We start from the raw sequence: 18,859 nt of genomic DNA, 5'->3' as shown, positions 1-18,859 counted from the left end.
GAATCATCAGGTTGAAAACAGAATGTTTGTACTAAATATAAGTAAATATGTCAGTAGGCTAAGAAGTCAGAATGAGCCAACTGAAATAAGAGAGAGAACATCCAGGGAACTATTTACTATGAACTAGATAACAAGGGACAAAATAACTTAGGAATGTAGAGAGGAGGGAAAGAGGGAGGTCTAACCATGGACAGTAATAATGCATGCTGCACAGGGATTGATGCCTGCAAAGTAACCAAGCCAATCGAACAAATGTGTGATGCAATGTATAGTAAATGCAATGAAATGTGTTTTATATATATTAAGGGAGAGAATTTCGGAGTAATTTTGGAGCTGTGATGTACCCTGCATCCATCCCCTCTGTGTTTTAGTTTGATCACCTTAGCATTGATGTATGTCAAATAAAGACAGGTTTCAGAGTAGCAGCCGTGTTCGTCTGTATTCGCAAAAAGAAAAGGAGGACTTGTGGCACCTTAGAGACTAACCAATTTATTTGAGCATAAGCTTTCGTGAGCTACAGCTCACTTCATCGGATGCATAAAGTGGAAAATGCAGTGAGGATGTTTTATACACACAAACCATGAAAAAATGGGTGTTTATCACTTCAAAAGGTTTCCCACCCCCCCTTGGAGTCTGGTTTTGAAAACAGAAAAACTTCAAAACCAGACTCCAGCGAGAGACTGCTGAATTGGAATTCATTTGCAAATTGGATACAATTAACTTAGGCTTGAATAGAGACTGGGAGTGGCTAAGTCATTATGCAAGGTAACCTATTTCTCCTTGTTTTTTCCTACCCCTCCCCCACACCACTGTTCCTCAGACGTTCTTGTTAAACCTTGGCTTTGTGCTGGAAATGGACCACCTTGATTATCATACACATTGTAAGGAAAGTGATCACTTTAGATAAGCTATTACCAGCAGGAGAGGAGGGGGGGAAGAAAACCTTTTGAAATGATAAACACGCATTTTTTCATGGTCTGTGTGTATAAAACATCCTCACTGCATTTTCCACTTTATGCGTTCGATGAAGTGAGCTGTAGCTCATGAAAGCTTATGCTCAAATAAATTGGTTAGTCTCTAAGCTGCCACAAGTACTCCTTTTCTTTTTGCAAATAAAGATAGTTGACTGTCGAAAGCTGGAGTCAAACTGCACTCTTGGGAATCTGAGTGGAAAGAGGTCTCAGAGGGAATTCCAACAAGGTGGGCGCTCTTACTGCTCAGTAAAAGCATCATTGGGCACTTTAGATTAATACGCTTTAAAGTATACTAAACAAAGGGCACTTTTAGTACTTAAAAAGAGCATCCTCATGGTGAGTTAATGTAGAGTAGCGAGCACTCTGCCAAATCACATGCTGTCTTGTTGAATACTGAATTCCTGTGCAGACAAAGCCACAGTCTTTGTGTATTTATGTAGGGTAGGTAGGAACACATGGCAAACTAATAGAGATAGTCTGAAGACATTAATGGGTGTTCCATTTACACAAGATTTGCAAGAAAAGGGTACAGTTAAGGTTGTGTGGGCACGTTGAATGATAATTTCTTGAAAATTTTCATGTATAAATTCTTAATTCTAACTGAGAATTAATGAAGATTTTTGCCTTTGGAACTTTTGGTTTTGTGTCTTATGATTTCAAAAATTAACTTATGCACTACATGTCAATGCTAAGTGCTAGCGAAGTTTAAAGGCATAAATATAAAACATTTCTGAGTTTCCAACTCTTCTAACAAGGTTGAACAATTTTTAGTTAGACGTTTTAGTTGGAAAAAGTTTTTTTTCCTTCTGTGAACCTGGAATTTTGAAATCTAAGCTGTTTAAAAAAATTTAATTTGAAAGTTCTAATTTCTGTTCTGCAGTGTAAAATGAAAAATTTTAGACCAAAAGGTTGCTTGCTTGTTTTAAATAAAGCCAGAACAGGGTTCAGAAATAGGATCTAGGTCCAAGATTTTCAAAAATGGGTGCCTAAAGGTTAGGCTCCAAAAACAATTTAGATACCTAAATAAGGGGCTGAAAAGCAAAGAGCATTCAGCTGTTCTCACTGAGATCAATAGGAACAATGAAGTGCTCAGTGTTTTTACAAATTAAGCCACTGATATAGGCGCCTACATATGAAGTTAAGATCCTAATCAGGCACTCATTTTAAAAAAAAAATTGGCTGAAACAAAATACATCTTTCAACATTACCCATGTAATGACTACATGATGAAAAATTTATTATTTCTGGAGGTACAATTTCCCCCCTTATCCAATTGTTATTCTGCACCTGTCCTACTTGCCTATGCTGCTCAGTCACTGACATTAAAGTTATCTTTGCATTATTGTGATGTTCCTAAAGAGACCCTTCAACTAAAATTAGGATTTCATCACACAAAATGAAAGCTCCTTATGATCTGTCCAATATTTTTATTATTAAAAACAAATACAATTTCAGTAACATTCACAAACACAACACATGCTTCTTCAGATTCTACCATTTGCCTGGCCATTCAGCACAATCCATAGTGATAACAACACAGAGAGCTGCTGTTCCTGTGACTTCCACCCCTTGTAATTTTTCAGCGTCAAGACAACTAGCACTGTGCATTGATGACAGACATGGCATTGTTGTTATTATAACGACTCAGAGCCATGACTTTATATTTAAACATATACAATTGAATTCTCCAATACTACCTGTCACCATTGTTTATACTTTCCCCCTTCACCCCTTGTAGATTGGGATGTGCTCCAAAATGTCTTCATGATGTACTTTATAACCCACCTCTACTGAATATACTTCATCATCCTGAGTCTCTCATGGAATGGAGTACCTCATTTATTAACAGTTTTATTCAGGGTCTTCCATCTCCCTGAATGATCATACCATACTTTTTCTTTTCTTTAAAACAGAAAATGGTAGCTAGATTAATCTTCCATTTGAAGATCTTCAGAAGAGCTTAAATTCTCATTGAATATTTCCCAGAGACCCACTGGGCACTGTGGGGCTTGGGGCTATAGCCCCAGTGGGGCTCACCGGGGCTTCTGCAGGTTTGAAAATAGTTAATGGAGCTCTGCTCCAGATAGCTCTGGCTGAATTTAGCCCTGCTCCTCAGACCCTCCTAGTCTAGTATGGACACTTTTCCAAATATCTCAGATGAAGAGAGTGTATTCTCTTAAAGTTTGACCAGTGCAGCAATTTGGACGTCAAGATCTGGGTCCAGATTATCCACACTGTGGCCCCTTGTGTAGTCATTTATATTTGTGTAAAGTGGGTGTTAAATGCTACTGTTCTGATTTGGTAGCATTTTACATCTTTTTGTACATGTGTAAATAGAAAGTGTAAGGTCGTAAAGAATCAACCGTGAGAAGTCTTGTTCCTGAGATTTTCAACAACATTGTATACACCTGTATTCCTCTTACACTCTTACAGGAGCATTTCAGATTTTGTAATGTTCACAAACCAACATTCATAGAATCATAGACTATCAGGGTTGGAAGGGACATCTAGTCCATCCCCCTGCTCAAAGCAGGACCAATTGCCAACTAAATCATCCCAGTCAGGGCTTTGTCAAGCCTGACCTTAAAAACTTCAAGGGAAGGAGATTCCACCACCTCCCTACGTAACACATTCCAGTGTTTCACCACCCTCCTAGTGAAAAAGTTTTTCCTAATACCCAATCTAAACCTTCCCCTCTCCAACTTGAGACCATTACTCCTCGTTCGGTCATCTGCTACCACTGAGAACAGTCTAGATCCATCCTCTTTGGAACCCCCTTTCAGGTAGTTGAAAGCAGCTATCAAATCCCCCCTCATTCTTCTCTTCCATAGACTAAACATCCCCAGTTCCCTCAGCCTCTCCTCATAAGTCATGTGTTCCAGTCCCCTAATCATTTTTGTTGCCCTCTGCTGGACATTTTCCAATTTTTTCACATCCTTCTTGCAGTGTGGGGCCCAAAACTGGACACAGTACTCCAGATGAGGTCTCACCAATGTCAAATAGAGGGGAATGATCACGTCCCTCCATCTGCTGGCAATGCCCCTATGCCCCTACTTATACATTCCAAAATGCCATTGGCCTTCTTGGCAACAATGGCACACTGTTGACTCATATCCAGCTTTTCGTCCACTGTAACCCCTAAGTCCTTTTCTGCAGAACTGCTGCCGAGCCATTCGGTCCCTAGTCTGTAGCTGTGCGTGGGATTCTTTCGTCCTAAGTGCAGGACTCTGCACTTGTCCTTGTTGAACCTCATCAGATTTCTTTTGGCCCAATCCTCTAATTTGTCTAGGTCCCTCTGTATCCTATCCCTACCCTCCAGCTTATCTACCTCTCCTCCCACTTTAGTGTCATCTGCAAACTTGCTGAGGGTGCAATCCACACCATCCTCCAGATCATTAAGGAAGATATTGAACAAAATCGGCCCAAGGACCAACCCTTGGGGCACTCCACTTGATACTGGCTGCCAACTAGACAGGGAGCCATTGATCAGTACCCGTTGAGCCCAACAATCTAGCCAGCTTTCTATCCACCTTGTAGTCCATTCATCCATCCCATACTTCTTTAACTTGCTGGCAAGAATACTGTGGGAGACCGTGTCAAAAGCTTTGCTAAAGTCAAGGAACAACACGTCCACCGCTTTCCCCTCATCCACAGAGCCAGTTATCTCATCATAGAAGGCAATTAGATTAGTCAGGCATGACTTGCCCTTGGTGAATCCATGCTGACTGTTCCTGATCACTTTCCTCTCCTCTAAGTGCTTCAGAATTGAATCCTTGAGGACCTGCTCCATGATTTTTCCAGGGACTGAGATGAGGCTGACTGGCCTGTAGTTCCCAGGATCCTCCTACTTCCCTTTTTTAAAGATGGGCACTACATTAGCCTTTTTCCATCCATCTGGGACTTCCCCCGATCACCATGAGTTTTCAAAGATAATAGCCAATGGCTCTGCAATCACATCCACCAACTCCTTTAGCACTCTCGGATGCAGCGCATCCGGCCCCATGGACTTGTGCTCGTCCAGCTTTTCTGGATAGTCCCAAACCACTTCTTTCTTCACAGAGGGCTGGTCACCTCCTCCCCATACTGTGCTGCCCAGTCCAGTAGTCTGGGAGCTGATCTTGTTCGTGAAGACAGAGGCAAAAAAAGCATTGAGTACATTAGCTTTTTCCACATCCTCTGTCACTAGGTTGCCTCCCTCATTCAGTAAGGGGCCCACACTTTCCTTGACTTTCTTTTTGTTGCTAACATACCTGAAGAAACCCTTCTTGTTACTCTTAACATCTCTTGCTAGCTGCAACTCCAGTTGTGATTTGGCCTTCCTGATTTCACTCCTGCATGCCCGAGCAATATCTTTGCACTCTTCCCTGGTCATTTGTCCAATCTTCCACTTCTTGTAAGCTTCTTTTTTGTGTTTAAGATCAGTAAGGATTTCACTGTTAAGCCAAGCTGGTCGCCTTTCATATTTACTATTCTTGCTACAAATCGGGATGGTTTGTCCCTGTAACTTCAATAAGGATTCTTTAAAATACAGCCAGCTCTCCTGGACTCCTTTCCCCCTCATTTTATTCTCCCAGGGGATCCTGCCCATCAGTTCCCTGAGGGAGTCAAAGTCTGCTTTTCTGAAGTCCAGGTTCTGTATTCTGTTGCTCTCCTTTCTTCCCTATTTCTTTTCTATTTGTTCCACTTTTAGGATGAATTAACAATTAAATTCATTTTCCATTTTAGGTCACTATTCATTTCTCTGAATCCTGTGGGCCGATGTTCATAAATAAAAGAATCTCCACAACTTGTATTAACAGCAATACAAGGTGTTAGTACTGAAGATTTCTAAAAAATATTAGGCTACTCACTCCTGATTTGCTTCATCAAAAAAATAGAAAGAAAAAGATAAACAGGACAAAATGTAAATGACACTTATAGTTAGGAACATTCCACTCTCTTGATTTAATCTGCACCAGCTGTAGACCAATTAAACAGTTCCCAGGTGTTCACATTAATGACTAAAACAACATGTTTTCTTTCAGGCTTTTTAACTATTTATAATATTAAACTCAAATACAATGTGTCTAAGCAGATCAGGTCATGCACACACACTTTTGCAACGTTGTATTGACTTGACAAGACATGGTATTACCCATCAGAGTACTAGCTTCACTGCGGCAGATGTAAATGAGTGTCACAGAAACCCCACCTTTTAACAATATCGGCTGAAGTAGAATGTTTTAATAATGCATCTTCTCGAAGCAACAGACACTGGCAAGTACCAAGTGGCTAAAACAGATATCAGTTTAATTTCTTCTCATCTGTATCTGCTAGCAAGTCTGGTTACTTTTGCACACAAATTTCCCATGGTCATTTATAATAATCAGCACAGATGGTGGGTTTCTGTGAATGATACTCCCACACAACAAGTGTAGTTTCTACAGGCCTGAAACAACAATCTTAACTCCATGTGAAGGCAAAAAGTCATCAAAGCTAGAATTTACAAAGCAACTAACTGTAAAACTATCTCAGGATTCTTGAATATATGAATTAGCAGACCATGAAGAATGTGTGTAATAGCAGCAACATTGCTTGATCATAAGAACATAAGAAGGGCCATACTGGGTCAGACCAAAGGTCCATCCAGCCCAGTATCCTGTCTGCCAACAGTGGCCAATGCCAGGTGCCCAGAGGAAGTGAACCTAACAGGTAATGATCTAGTGATCTCTCTCCTGCCATCCATCTCTACCCTCTGACGAACAGAGGCTAGGGACACCATCCTTACCCACCCTGGCTAATAGCCATTAATGGACTTAACCTCCATGAATTTATCCAGTTCTCTTTTAAACCCTGTTATAGTCCTAGCCTTCACAACCTCCTCAGGCAAGGAGTTCCACAGGTTGACTGTGTGCTGAGTGAAGAAGAACTTCCTTTTATTTGTTTTAAACCTGCTACCCATTAATTTCATTTGGGGGTCCCTAGTTCTTATATTATGGGAAAAAGTAAATGACTTTTCCTTATTCACTTTCTCCACTCCACTCATGATTTTATAATTATGGAATTAAAGGAAAATGAAACCAGACTTTTACAGGAACTACTGATTAATGAATATGAATATCTGTCCAAAAAAAAGTTCCCTCCTCCCCACCCACCATCTCTTAACCCTCTCTCCTGAAAAAGATATTTTTTCTCAGCCATCAGACAAAACATAGACATTCTGCAGGAAGAGAGGTCTTCTGACTGATTAGAAGCTGGAGCATCTCCCTTGAGAACAAACTTCAGAAATAGTAATCACAATACATAAGGTACCTAAACCAGATTTCAGTCCTCCCCTTGTTCAGAAACAACATATGATAGTTAATGGCCTAACACTAGATAGAACCATTGGGCTTTCATAATGTTAGGAGGTTTTCCTTTTAAGCATTCATGTTTATAAGGTCAGATTCTTTAATTCTCACCTTTTAATGAGAGGTTGACTTGTTTTTACCAAAAACTTTTCTATGCCATGCCTGAGTAGTCCAGGTTAGTACCTATTCTTGGAGCATACTGAGAACAGCAGGTATCATTTATAAAATGAAAAAATATCACTGTGAGAAAAGCAAAGTATTAAAGCCCTTCTTCAAGGCACAAATTCCAAATCCCATTAAACACTGATTGCTTTAAAGTTCTGTGGAAGGCTGTAGGTTTGAGAGAGTCAAGGCCATGGCTCAAACTCAGCACAGAGCACATCTCATATTCGTTTTTCTGTTGGTGCTCATGAACAGTAGAATATCCAAGTTTCTTATCTAACTACACATTAAACCTTTTCCATTACATGCCCATATCTTTGCAGTATGGGGAAGTTCTGTTATTCTGAAGTAAAGCTAATAAATGAAAACATTCCTCATTACTACTCTAACTTTCTCCTTACTCACAACCCCACACTTCAATTTTTTCTCTGTTACTTGTGGATTTGTTGTATAATACAATGGGCAATCACTGGTAGATTATTTTAATTATTATTATTTTGTGCTATTTAAAAGTAAATTTGTGGATTTTTTTAAAAAAATCACAAACTTGCATACCAAATAGCTAGTTCAAATATTAAAGAGTATGTAGATTTGCCCAAAGAAGAGATAATTTACTAATGGCTGCTTTTCATCCCAAGAGATGTTTAACCTCTTTTCTTGCAAGAACTAAAATAATATTAATATCTACTATGGAAAAAGAGTGGAAACAATGTGATAAACTATTAGAAATACCTTTGGTAGACAAATATGATGAAGTTTTGTAAAAGATGTTGTAAAAATGATGCAGTTAAGATGAGGACTCCAAGAAGACGCAGAAGTCTGTTACCAGAGTTTTATAACAGAAAGCCTTATAATTGAAGTAGGGTGTAACTACCCCTAAAACACTGATTTATTTAATGTAAATATAATCTAATAGACTGCATTACATGTGATAAATTGCCAAGTCAGGATTATAGTTATTAAATGCAGATATTTTATAGTATCTTTCATCTAACAAAAAAGGATTAAAATGCTCCTCCCTAATTTTAAAAATTGTTAGGCCTTACATATGGATGTTTTTGGATGGAGAAAAACTGACATGACTGCAATTCGGCACCTCTGAAATGTTAGCTTAACAGTTTTCTTAGGAATGCAAAACTCCTAATTGAAAGGTAATGTATGCTTTGCTTTCAATGAAGTGGAGAAGAGGCAGCATTTTGCTTTCATAAGTAGGACTCCGCATCTGTCACAGAAGTCATAGATATGGTGACTTTCCAGGACCTCTGGGACTTCTGCAGTGCCCAGTGTGGCTGACCCCAGGGTTGCCAAAGCAGCTGGTTCCAGGGCCAGCAGCTCAGGTGGCTTTGGTAACAGCCACACTGGCTGCTGCTGAAGCGGCTCTGCAGCCAGCTACTTGGGCAGCCCTGCTGCCAGCCGCACTGGCCGCTGCTCGGGTGACCCTGGGCAGCTGACCCTGGGGACTGCCTGAGCAGCGGCCAGTGTGGCTGGCCCCGAAGATTGTCTCATCAGTGGTCCCCAGGGCAGCCAGAGCAGCCACTGCCTGGCAGCCCCCAGCAGCCAGTGCCACTGGCTCCATACCCCCAACAGCAGCCCCCCAGAGCACTGCACCCCCAGTACCATCCCCCCATTAAGATTTAGTCAGGGGTATTTATAGTATAAGTCACGGACAGATCATGGGCTGTGAATTTATTTATTGCCCGTGCCTTGTCCATGACTTTTACTAAAAATACCCATGATTAAATTGTAGCCTTATTCATAAGCAATAAAGCTGAGCAATACAAATTTGTAGAAGCTAAGGCTGGCCAGAAAACAAGAATTCAGCGTAATGAAAAATGTTGAGGTTTCAAAACTTGTTTTTGTCCTGTATTGAAATAAAAAAATTAGAGCTTTCAAAATTTTCCATTAAAAAAAAAGGAGAGAGAGAGAGAGAGAGAGTTGCAATGAGTATATAATTAGTTGAAAAAAGTGAACAACTCCAAAAGGAGACCCTGAGAGACATAAAGACTGACTCAATAGCTTGCTGGTTAGGGCTCACTCATGTGGGAGTACTAGGTTCATACCTCTACTCTGAGTCAAGCAAATCAGGGCCTTGAACCTGGTTCTTCCACATAGAAGATGACACCCCTAACCCGAAAACTATTTGTTTGGTCTCTTTTTCCCCCTCTAAGTTACATCCTGAACTGGAGAAAAGTTCTTGATAAATGTTTTGTGGAAACATAACGTTTCTGCAAAAAGTTCTGATTTTAACCAAATGGCATGTTCCAACAAAAAATATGTTGTTGAAAAATTCCCAACCTCTAGTAAAAACTTCTGTAAAGTTATTAATACAACATTCTGAGTAGTTTAAGATTACTCAGTATTTTGTAAAAAGAAAAGGAGGACTTGTGGCACCTTAGAGACTAACCAATTTATTAGAGCATAAGCTTTCGTGAGCTACAGCTCACTTCCTCAGATGCATATCATGGAAACTGCAGCAGGCTTTATATATACACAGAGAATATGAAACAATACCTATTCCCACCCCACTGTCCTGCTGGTAATAGCTTATCTAAAGTGATTTCCAGCACAAATCCAGGTTTTCTCACCCTCCACCCCCCCACACAAATTCACTCTCCTGCTGGTGATAGCCCATCCAAAGTGACAACTCTTTACACAATGTGCATGACAATCAAGCTGGGCTATTTCCTGCATAAATCCAGGTTCTCACATCCCCCCCACCCCCATACACACACAAACTCACTCTCCTGCTGGTAATAGCTCATCCAAACTGACCACTCTTCAAGTTAAAATCCAAGTTAAACCAGAACATCTGGGGGGGGGGGGGGGGGGTAGGAAAAAACAAGAGGAAACAGGCTACCTTGCATAATGACTTAGCCACTCCAAGTCTCTATTTAAGCCTAAATTAATAGTATCCAATTTGCAAATGAATTCCAATTCAGCAGTTTCTCGCTGGAGTCTGGATTTGAAGTTTTTTTGTTTTAAGATAGCGACCTTCATGTCTGTGATCGCGTGACCAGAGAGATTGAAGTGTTCTCCGACTGGTTTATGAATGTTATAATTCTTGACATCTGATTTGTGTCCATTTATTCTTTTACGTAGAGACTGTCCAGTTTGACCAATGTACATGGCAGAGGGGCATTGCTGGCACATGATGGCATATATCACATTGGTGGATGTGCAGGTGAACGAGCCTCTGATAGTGTGGCTGATGTTATTAGGCCCTGTGATGGTGTCCCCTGAATAGATATGTGGGCACAGTTGGCAACGGGCTTTGTTGCAAGGATAAGTTCCTGGGTTAGTGGTTCTGTTGTGTGGTATGTGGTTGTTGGTGAGTATTTGCTTCAGGTTGCGGGGCTGTCTGTAGGCAAGGACTGGCCTGTCTCCCAAGATTTGTGAGAGTGTTGGGTCATCCTTTAGGTTAGGTTGTAGATCCTTAATAATGCGTTGGAGGGGTTTTAGTTGGGGGCTGAAGGTGACGGCTAGTGGCGTTCTGTTATTTTCTTTGTTAGGCCTGTCCTGTAGTAGGTAACTTCTGGGAACTCTTCTGGCTCTATCAATCTGTTTCTTTACTTCTGCAGGTGGGTATTGTAGTTGTAAGAAAGCTTGACAGAGATCTTGTAGGTGTTTGTCTCTGTCTGAGGGGTTGGAGCAAATGCGGTTGTATCGCAGAGCAAATGCTGTAGTTGCTTTTGGTAACTCTCAGTGCTTCCGCCGACGTGCACGGGCTGAAATTGTGGAAAAGCAGCATCACTTGCCCCATAACCTCAGCCATGCGGAACGCAATGCCATCCACAGCCTCAGAAACAACTCTGACATCATAATCAAAAAGGCTGACAAAGGAGGTGCTGTTGTCGTCATGAATAGGTCGGAATATGAACAAGAGGCTGCTCGGCAGCTCTCCAACACGAGTTTCTACAAGCCATTACCCTCTGATCCCACTGAGAGTTACCAAAAGCAACTACAGCATTTGCTCAAGAAACTTCCTGAAAAAGCACAAGATCAAATCCGCACAGACACACCCCTGGAACCCCGACCTGGGATATTCTATCTACTACCCAAGATCCATAAACCTGGAAATCCTGGGCGCCCCATCATCTCAGGCATTGGCACCCTGACAGCAGGATTGTCTGGCTATGTAGACTCCCTCCTCAGGCCCTACGCTACCAGCACTCCCAGCTACCTTCGAGACACCACTGACTTCCTGAGGAAACTACAATCCATCGGTGATCTTCCTGATAACACCATCCTGGCCACTATGGATGTAGAAGCCCTCTACACCAACATTCCACACAAAGATGGACTACAAGCCGTCAAGAACACTATCCCCGATAATGTCACGGCAAACCTGGTGGCTGAACTTTGTGACTTTGTCCTTACCCATAACTACTTCACATTTGGGGACAATGTATACCTTCAGATCAGCGGCACTGCTATGGGTACCCGCATGGCCCCACAGTATGCCAACATTTTTATGGCTGATTTAGAACAACGCTTCCTCAGCTCTCGTCCCCTAAAGCCCCTACTCTACTTGCGCTATATTGATGACATCTTCATCATCTGGACCCATGGAAAAGAAGCCCTTGAGGAATTCCACCATGATTTCAACAATTTCCATCCCACCACCAACCTCAGCCTGGTCCAGTCCACACAAGAGATCCACTTCCTGGACACTACAGTGCTAATAAACAATGGTCACATAAACACCACCCTATACCGGAAACCTACTGACCGCTATTCCTACCTGCATGCCTCCAGCTTTCACCCTGACCACACCACACGATCCATCGTCTACAGCCAAGCTCTGCGATACAACCGCATTTGCTCCAACCCCTCAGACAGAGACAAACACCTACAAGATCTCTGTCAAGCTTTCTTACAACTACAATACCCACCTGCAGAAGTAAAGAAACAGATTGATAGAGCCAGAAGAGTTCCCAGAAGTTACCTACTACAGGACAGGCCTAACAAAGAAAATAACAGAACGCCACTAGCCGTCACCTTCAGCCCCCAACTAAAACCCCTCCAACGCATTATTAAGGATCTACAACCTATCCTAAAGGATGACCCAACACTCTCACAAATCTTGGGAGACAGGCCAGTCCTTGCCTACGGACAGCCCCGCAACCTGAAGCAAATACTCACCAACAACCACATACCACACAACAGAACCACTAACCCAGGAACTTATCCTTGCAACAAAGCCCGTTGCCAACTGTGCCCACATATCTATTCAGGGGACACCATCACAGGGCCTAATAACATCAGCCACACTATCAGAGGCTCGTTCACCTGCACATCCACCAATGTGATATATGCCATCATGTGCCAGCAATGCCCCTCTGCCATGTACATTGGTCAAACTGGACAGTCTCTACGTAAAAGAATAAATGGACACAAATCAGATGTCAAGAATTATAACATTCATAAACCAGTCGGAGAACACTTCAATCTCTCTGGTCACGCGATCACAGACATGAAGGTCGCTATCTTAAAACAAAAAAACTTCAAATCCAGACTCCAGCGAGAAACTGCTGAATTGGAATTCATTTGCAAATTGGATACTATTAATTTAGGCTTAAATAGAGACTTGGAGTGGCTAAGTCATTATGCAAGGTAGCCTGTTTCCTCTTGTTTTTTCCTACCCCCCCCCCCCCCAGATGTTCTGGTTTAACTTGGATTTTAACTTGAAGAGTGGTCAGTTTGGATGAGCTATTACCAGCAGGAGAGTGAGTTTGTGTGTGTATGGGGGTGGGGGGGATGTGAGAACCTGGATTTATGCAGGAAATAGCCCAGCTTGATTGTCATGCACATTGTGTAAAGAGTTGTCACTTTGGATGGGCTATCACCAGCAGGAGAGTGAATTTGTGTGGGGGGGTGGAGGGTGAGAAAACCTGGATTTGTGCTGGAAATCACTTTAGATAAGCTATTACCAGCAGGACAGTGGGGTGGGAATAGGTATTGTTTCATATTCTCTGTGTATATATAAAGCCTGCTGCAGTTTCCACGATATGCATCTGAGGAAGTGAGCTGTAGCTCACGAAAGCTTATGCTCTAATAAATTGGTTAGTCTCTAAGGTGCCACAAGTCCTCCTTTTCTTTTTGCGAATACAGACTAACACGGCTGTTACTCTGAAACCTGTCAGTATTTTGTGTTATTTCTTCTTGAATTTACAAAGAATATGACAACATTCATTTGGACATATCCTTTTCCTGTAGAATATATAGTATGTTGATTCTCCAGGTTGAATACATCTTAGGTTTCATAACATGAGACAGAAGAGTTCTTTATTTTAAAAAAAATCCCTTTTTAATATCCTTTCCCCAGGGAACACAAGATTCTTTTATCCAAAAGTTTTACTACATAGAAAAGATGACAGCAATATTTTATGATAACATCAATGATATAAACCCTAGACAGAAATACTACTTTCATGAAAAACTTTTTACTACAGCATCCTGTATAGTAGAACCATCTATTAAAACTGTTAACACCACTAACACTATATAGCAATTACTAACAGGGTGTAGAGGTTTGTGTTTTTCTTCTACCCTCCCCATAGCAAGATTTGTGATAGACAAGATCAAGAGTTTTTAAGGCAACAATATCAAAAAAGTCAGAACTATTGTTAAAGGAAAACCAACACACTTTTGGTTTCCCAGCCAGTATCCATTTACTTCCCTTCTAATATATCCTCTATCTAGGACATTTAATTATTTTAAAGGTTACCGCAGATTGACCTTTTTCATAATTACCACCAGGAAGGCCATGAATGCCTTCAGTCCTGTGTTCGCCACTAAAATATACAGCCTTATTAGTAATATATTATTAGTAATTCTTTAATGTATAATAAATCATACTTATAATAGTAAATATTAGAAAATAGTAGACTTAATAAAAGCAGGATAACATAAAAGGAAATCAAAATAAAATGTACCCCATTAGTTACATTTGGAAGTTAGTAACTTTAGGCCACTTTGAATTTTAATTTCATTTGGAATTTTTAGCTCTTATATTTTGTCCCTCAATTGTAAAATAAAGATATATCAAATTCATTTTCATTAATGACTGGAAATATATTCCATATTACCCTGATTACAGTACAGTGATGTCCTGACAACACAGACAATATCGTGTTATCTCGGTAAGAATTTCAAATAGGTTTACACTGTTTATATTCTGTTACTCAGATTCAGAATCTGTGGAGGACTGAATTCAGGATCTGGGCTGGGGGACCTATTCAATGCTCATTGAAGAGATGGAAGTCTTTCTGTTAGAAAATGGATAATTACTTTCCATGAAAAAATTGAAAGAAGCCAGAAAAATTTCATTTTATGCAAAACTGTCTGCTGAAATATTTGTTTTTTGTGACAAAAAAAAACAAATGAAAAAATAAATGATTTTGATGTATGAAAAATCCATTTTCTCTCTTTTTTTTCCCCCTACTAGCTCTACTTTCCAATGAGTGTTGCATCAGGCCCAATGTTATTCTTCAGTATGATTATCAGAGTTTTTGCAAAAAATATTTTACATCACTGAATAAAAAGGTTATTAATGAGACTTAAATAATACAAATAATCTTCTTTAAAGAAGAACACTCACCTACAGTCAGTTGTCCAGTTAACTGTCCCATGTGATTTCTTGCGTTCACTGTTACGTTCCTGTCAGACTGTAAGACCATTGGGCTATCCTGGTAAACATGTATAAGACAAGCAAATGAGAGAAAAAAAAATATAGAAGTAGAATTCAGTTAGAACTGTAAAAATAACCCCATGCTTATGATGATAGGGTCTTGCCAAAATATTGTATTCTTATTTTCATGTAAATATTCATGTAAATATTTTACATATCCAATATATACAAAGAACAAGGATGAAAATCTTACTGCACAGCCTCTATTTTTGGAGATCAGACATGAAATTATGCTCTAGAAATTGTTTTATTCTCTGAAGACCACATTTGGATGATACAATTTATAAACTAAAAAGAATAAAATTGTTGCATTTTATCTTAACCTTTACCATGACACAAAATCCATGTATTCTTCATACAACACCCTTAGTGTCGTCAACAAACATTATAACAATCTTACTTTACAAACGTTAATGATTTTCAGAATTTGGAGGAATAACTGTTATTCCTATTTCCAGACTGATCAAAACAGAAGTGTTGAAAGGTTACAGAGGATAACACCAACTTAACAATCACAATGAATTATTTTCCCTACACTTATTACAGATAGTGCCTGAGATCAGAGGGGATTTTTTTTTATAGCTTCTTTGCTTTGTTCATTTGACATGACCTTGTGCAGGATCAGTTCCACTACTTAGTTTGTCCAATTGCTTACATGGGTTTTTCATACAACAGGGGAGGGAAATATATTTAAAATAGACATACAATACACTCTCGCTATAACAAACCTATCAGGATCCAAGCCATTTGTTCATTATAGCCAGGGGTACGTTACAGCAAAAACAACAATTACAATGAGGCCTGTCAGCTCCTGCCAGCAGAGTGGGTCCAGGATGCCAGTTCAGCTGGCAACCCCATGGCAGGCTGGGTAAAAATTGTGCACCTATATGCAACATCCTCCCCCGTACACTTTTTTTTTTTTTATAACAGTATAGTACTGTAGTTGGGATCCAGGATCTGTGTTCATCATAGCTAAAAGTTCATTATAATTAAGGGAAAAGTGTGTACTGTATGCTAGGGTGTACTATATGCTATTTTAAATCCACAACGTTTGGCACAAGGGTGTACTGTATGCTATTTTAAATCCACAACATTTGGCACAAATAAACGGATCAAGGACACCACATGCAGATATGGCACAAATAATATTGCTACAAGAAGCCCATCATGCATATTTTAAAAATTAGATTTATAACGGAAAATTGAAAACAAATGCCATAATCCTACTCAAAATCAGTGAGCTTATGGAATCCATTTGAATAGCAACTCTAAAGTTCAGAGGTATGGTCTGGATTGATTTGATTTAGATAAGAATACTTGCATGTTGGCTAAAAATTCAATTTTTAAGGTATTGGTTTGTGATTTCAAACAGTATTACATTAAAGTGCACTAGGGAACTTTTAATGCAGACCGCTAAGGTCGACACAGTGCTTACTAACAAGATTGACAGTGATGTAGACAATGACCTGAGATTATTACTGTATTTATCTGTTACATTGAATAGCCATGAGATGATACACAAACAAGTAGAGCTGGTTGGAGAAACTGACAAAACCATATTTTGTTGGAATATTTGGTTCCATTGAAACAGAAACTTCATTAAATTGGGTCAGTTATACCAGATTTTATTTCAGAAGAAAACTAGGGGGAAGTTGCAATGATGTTGAAACATCCTATTTTAACATTTTTTGGAATGAAACATTTTGATTTTTTGTTTCAAAATTTATTTTTTTTAAACTTTATACTACAAAATTAAAAAAAAATTCAGAAATTCAGTTTTTGTTCAGATTCTGAACGAAGCCAAATTTCAAAATCCTTCATGACCCAGAACTTCCATACTCTGCAGAGCTCTATTAACTACCTAACCCAGAACTGTGACTAAAGTACATTTTTTGTATCAAATAACCAATTCCATAAGCCATCCAGTCCTGTAATTTATCTGAACTTATATGAACATATTTGGTCTAAAACTTTGATTGTGCATATGGCAAGATCAGGTTTTGACCTAATACGCTTTAAATTACCTGGGATGAGCCTACCTAAGAGACCACCTCTTTCCCTGTGAAACACTATCACAGTTACAATCAGCTGAGCCATGGATGCTAGATCCTTTCTTGATATAATAGAGTTGATATGAGAGAGAGTAGGCAGGACATTCTCTATTCTCATTCAACCCCTGGTACAATACAGCCTGAATTTGCAACTTCCAGGGCATACTGCAGGATCCATTTGTCTCATCCAACTTTTGAAGAAGTACTGAGATACAGATTGAGGTATAGGGTGGTTAGCATTTGATTATGAGCTGCTGCTTTGGCATGGAGGGTGAGCTGACTGAACTGCATATTTAGTTTGTGAATTTAAATGATTGTAAGTCATTAGGAGCCTGATTATCAGTTCTTTCGTTATTCTAACTAAAAAAGAAAATTAAGAAAATAAATTAAAAACACAGTTGCCTATGGTCACTCTTTTCTAGAAAGAGGGATCATCTCCTCCCCACTAACTCTTCATCATTGTTGAGAAGATGGGGAAATGACTAAGAAAGTCACAGTTGGACTTATTTTACTTGAATGATGAATTGGAGCTGTACTTCAATCTTGCATACCCCCTCGGCTTTTTCTTCTGGTTCAGGGCATTCCTTTATAATAAAAAGCTCTTCTGGATTGCATTGCCAGTGATTGTTAATTGTAAAATCGTACTCTGCCTGTAGAAAGGTCTGAAATTATTTTGACCTAGTTTCCAAAATAGTAAGTGTGTTTTGTCTTTCACTGGACCCGACAACAATCTTATGTAATTCCCTGCCAAAGAGCTTGCTTGGCTTGTCTATTTTCTTTCCAGGTGAGGAGCCATAACTATCTGAGACATTGTGTTCAGAGCAACCATTTGAGCAGAGAATATGATCATGCCAAGGGATGCATCAGCAACAAAAGCAGCTGCTATGGATATTTTTCTCAGCACTGATTTGATTTTCATGTCCCCTATGGACCTTTGAAGATCATTAGCACAGGCAACTGCCTTTCTGGCAAAAGAGGTTATAATACACAGCTGAAGCTTCAAAATGTATCTTTAAAGAGCCCTTTACTCTGCTGGCTAGTCAATTTTTTGAAAGACATCCTTCTCACCCAGAACAATGATATCCTTATCAAGAGAGGCTATTATCATGTCTACCTTTGCCTGTTGAATTAAATCTTCAGTTTAGAATCTAGTTTAAACTAGATTCAGCAGTTTACTGAAATTGAGTAGCGATCTCAGTGGTCTTTGCATTCTCATCCAAAGGGTTTTTGTTTTCTTTTCTGACTTAGGAGAATAACTAACTTCATTATCACATGCTCCTCAGGTTTGTTGAACTAGTGATCTGATTGTAAATGAAAACCTAGGGTAGTGTAACTTAAGTGTAACTGTTTGGCTGTGTGGTTGTTTGTTTGAAAAGTGTGAATTGGGAGTGCTTTGTTCCAGGTGGGCCTTGCGTGGTTTATTGGAGGGAAGGCTTTGAGCCGGGCCAACTGTTTCAAGCCAGCAGCCTTATAAAAAAGCAGCCAGTTACGAACCAAGTGAGTTTGCCTGGGGGAGTTCTCCCAGAGTGTTTTTGCCTTTCAGGCTTCTGTGAGCAGTAAATACACCATCTGAAGAGGCTTTTAGATGGAAGATACAGATCGTGAGCGATCAGCTGTTGTGACCTGCACAGGATGTGCCATGTTTGTCTTTCT

At 39.8% G+C, this 18,859-nt stretch overlaps 1 protein-coding gene across 6 annotated transcripts in view; it reads right to left on the bottom strand.

Annotated features, from left to right (window-relative positions):
• Positions 1-18,859, bottom strand: part of SGCZ (sarcoglycan zeta) — an 838,252-nt gene that overhangs the window by 118,538 nt on the left and 700,855 nt on the right. For all 6 annotated transcript variants that reach the window (XR_012158659.1, XM_073341950.1, XM_073341949.1 and 3 more), the window contains one exon: positions 15,066-15,153. Coding sequence is in view for 5 of the 6 variants with exons in the window: in XM_073341950.1 (XP_073198051.1) it covers positions 15,066-15,153 (88 nt within the window). In the remaining variant the exon portion in view is untranslated. The remainder of the gene's footprint in view (positions 1-15,065; positions 15,154-18,859) is intronic.

This window comes from Lepidochelys kempii, chromosome 4 (genome assembly GCF_965140265.1).
Source record: "Lepidochelys kempii isolate rLepKem1 chromosome 4, rLepKem1.hap2, whole genome shotgun sequence".
Lineage (NCBI taxonomy): Eukaryota > Metazoa > Chordata > Testudines > Cheloniidae > Lepidochelys > Lepidochelys kempii.
Note: the sequence above shows the minus strand (reverse complement) of the source record. Positions and strands in the feature narration are given on the sequence as shown.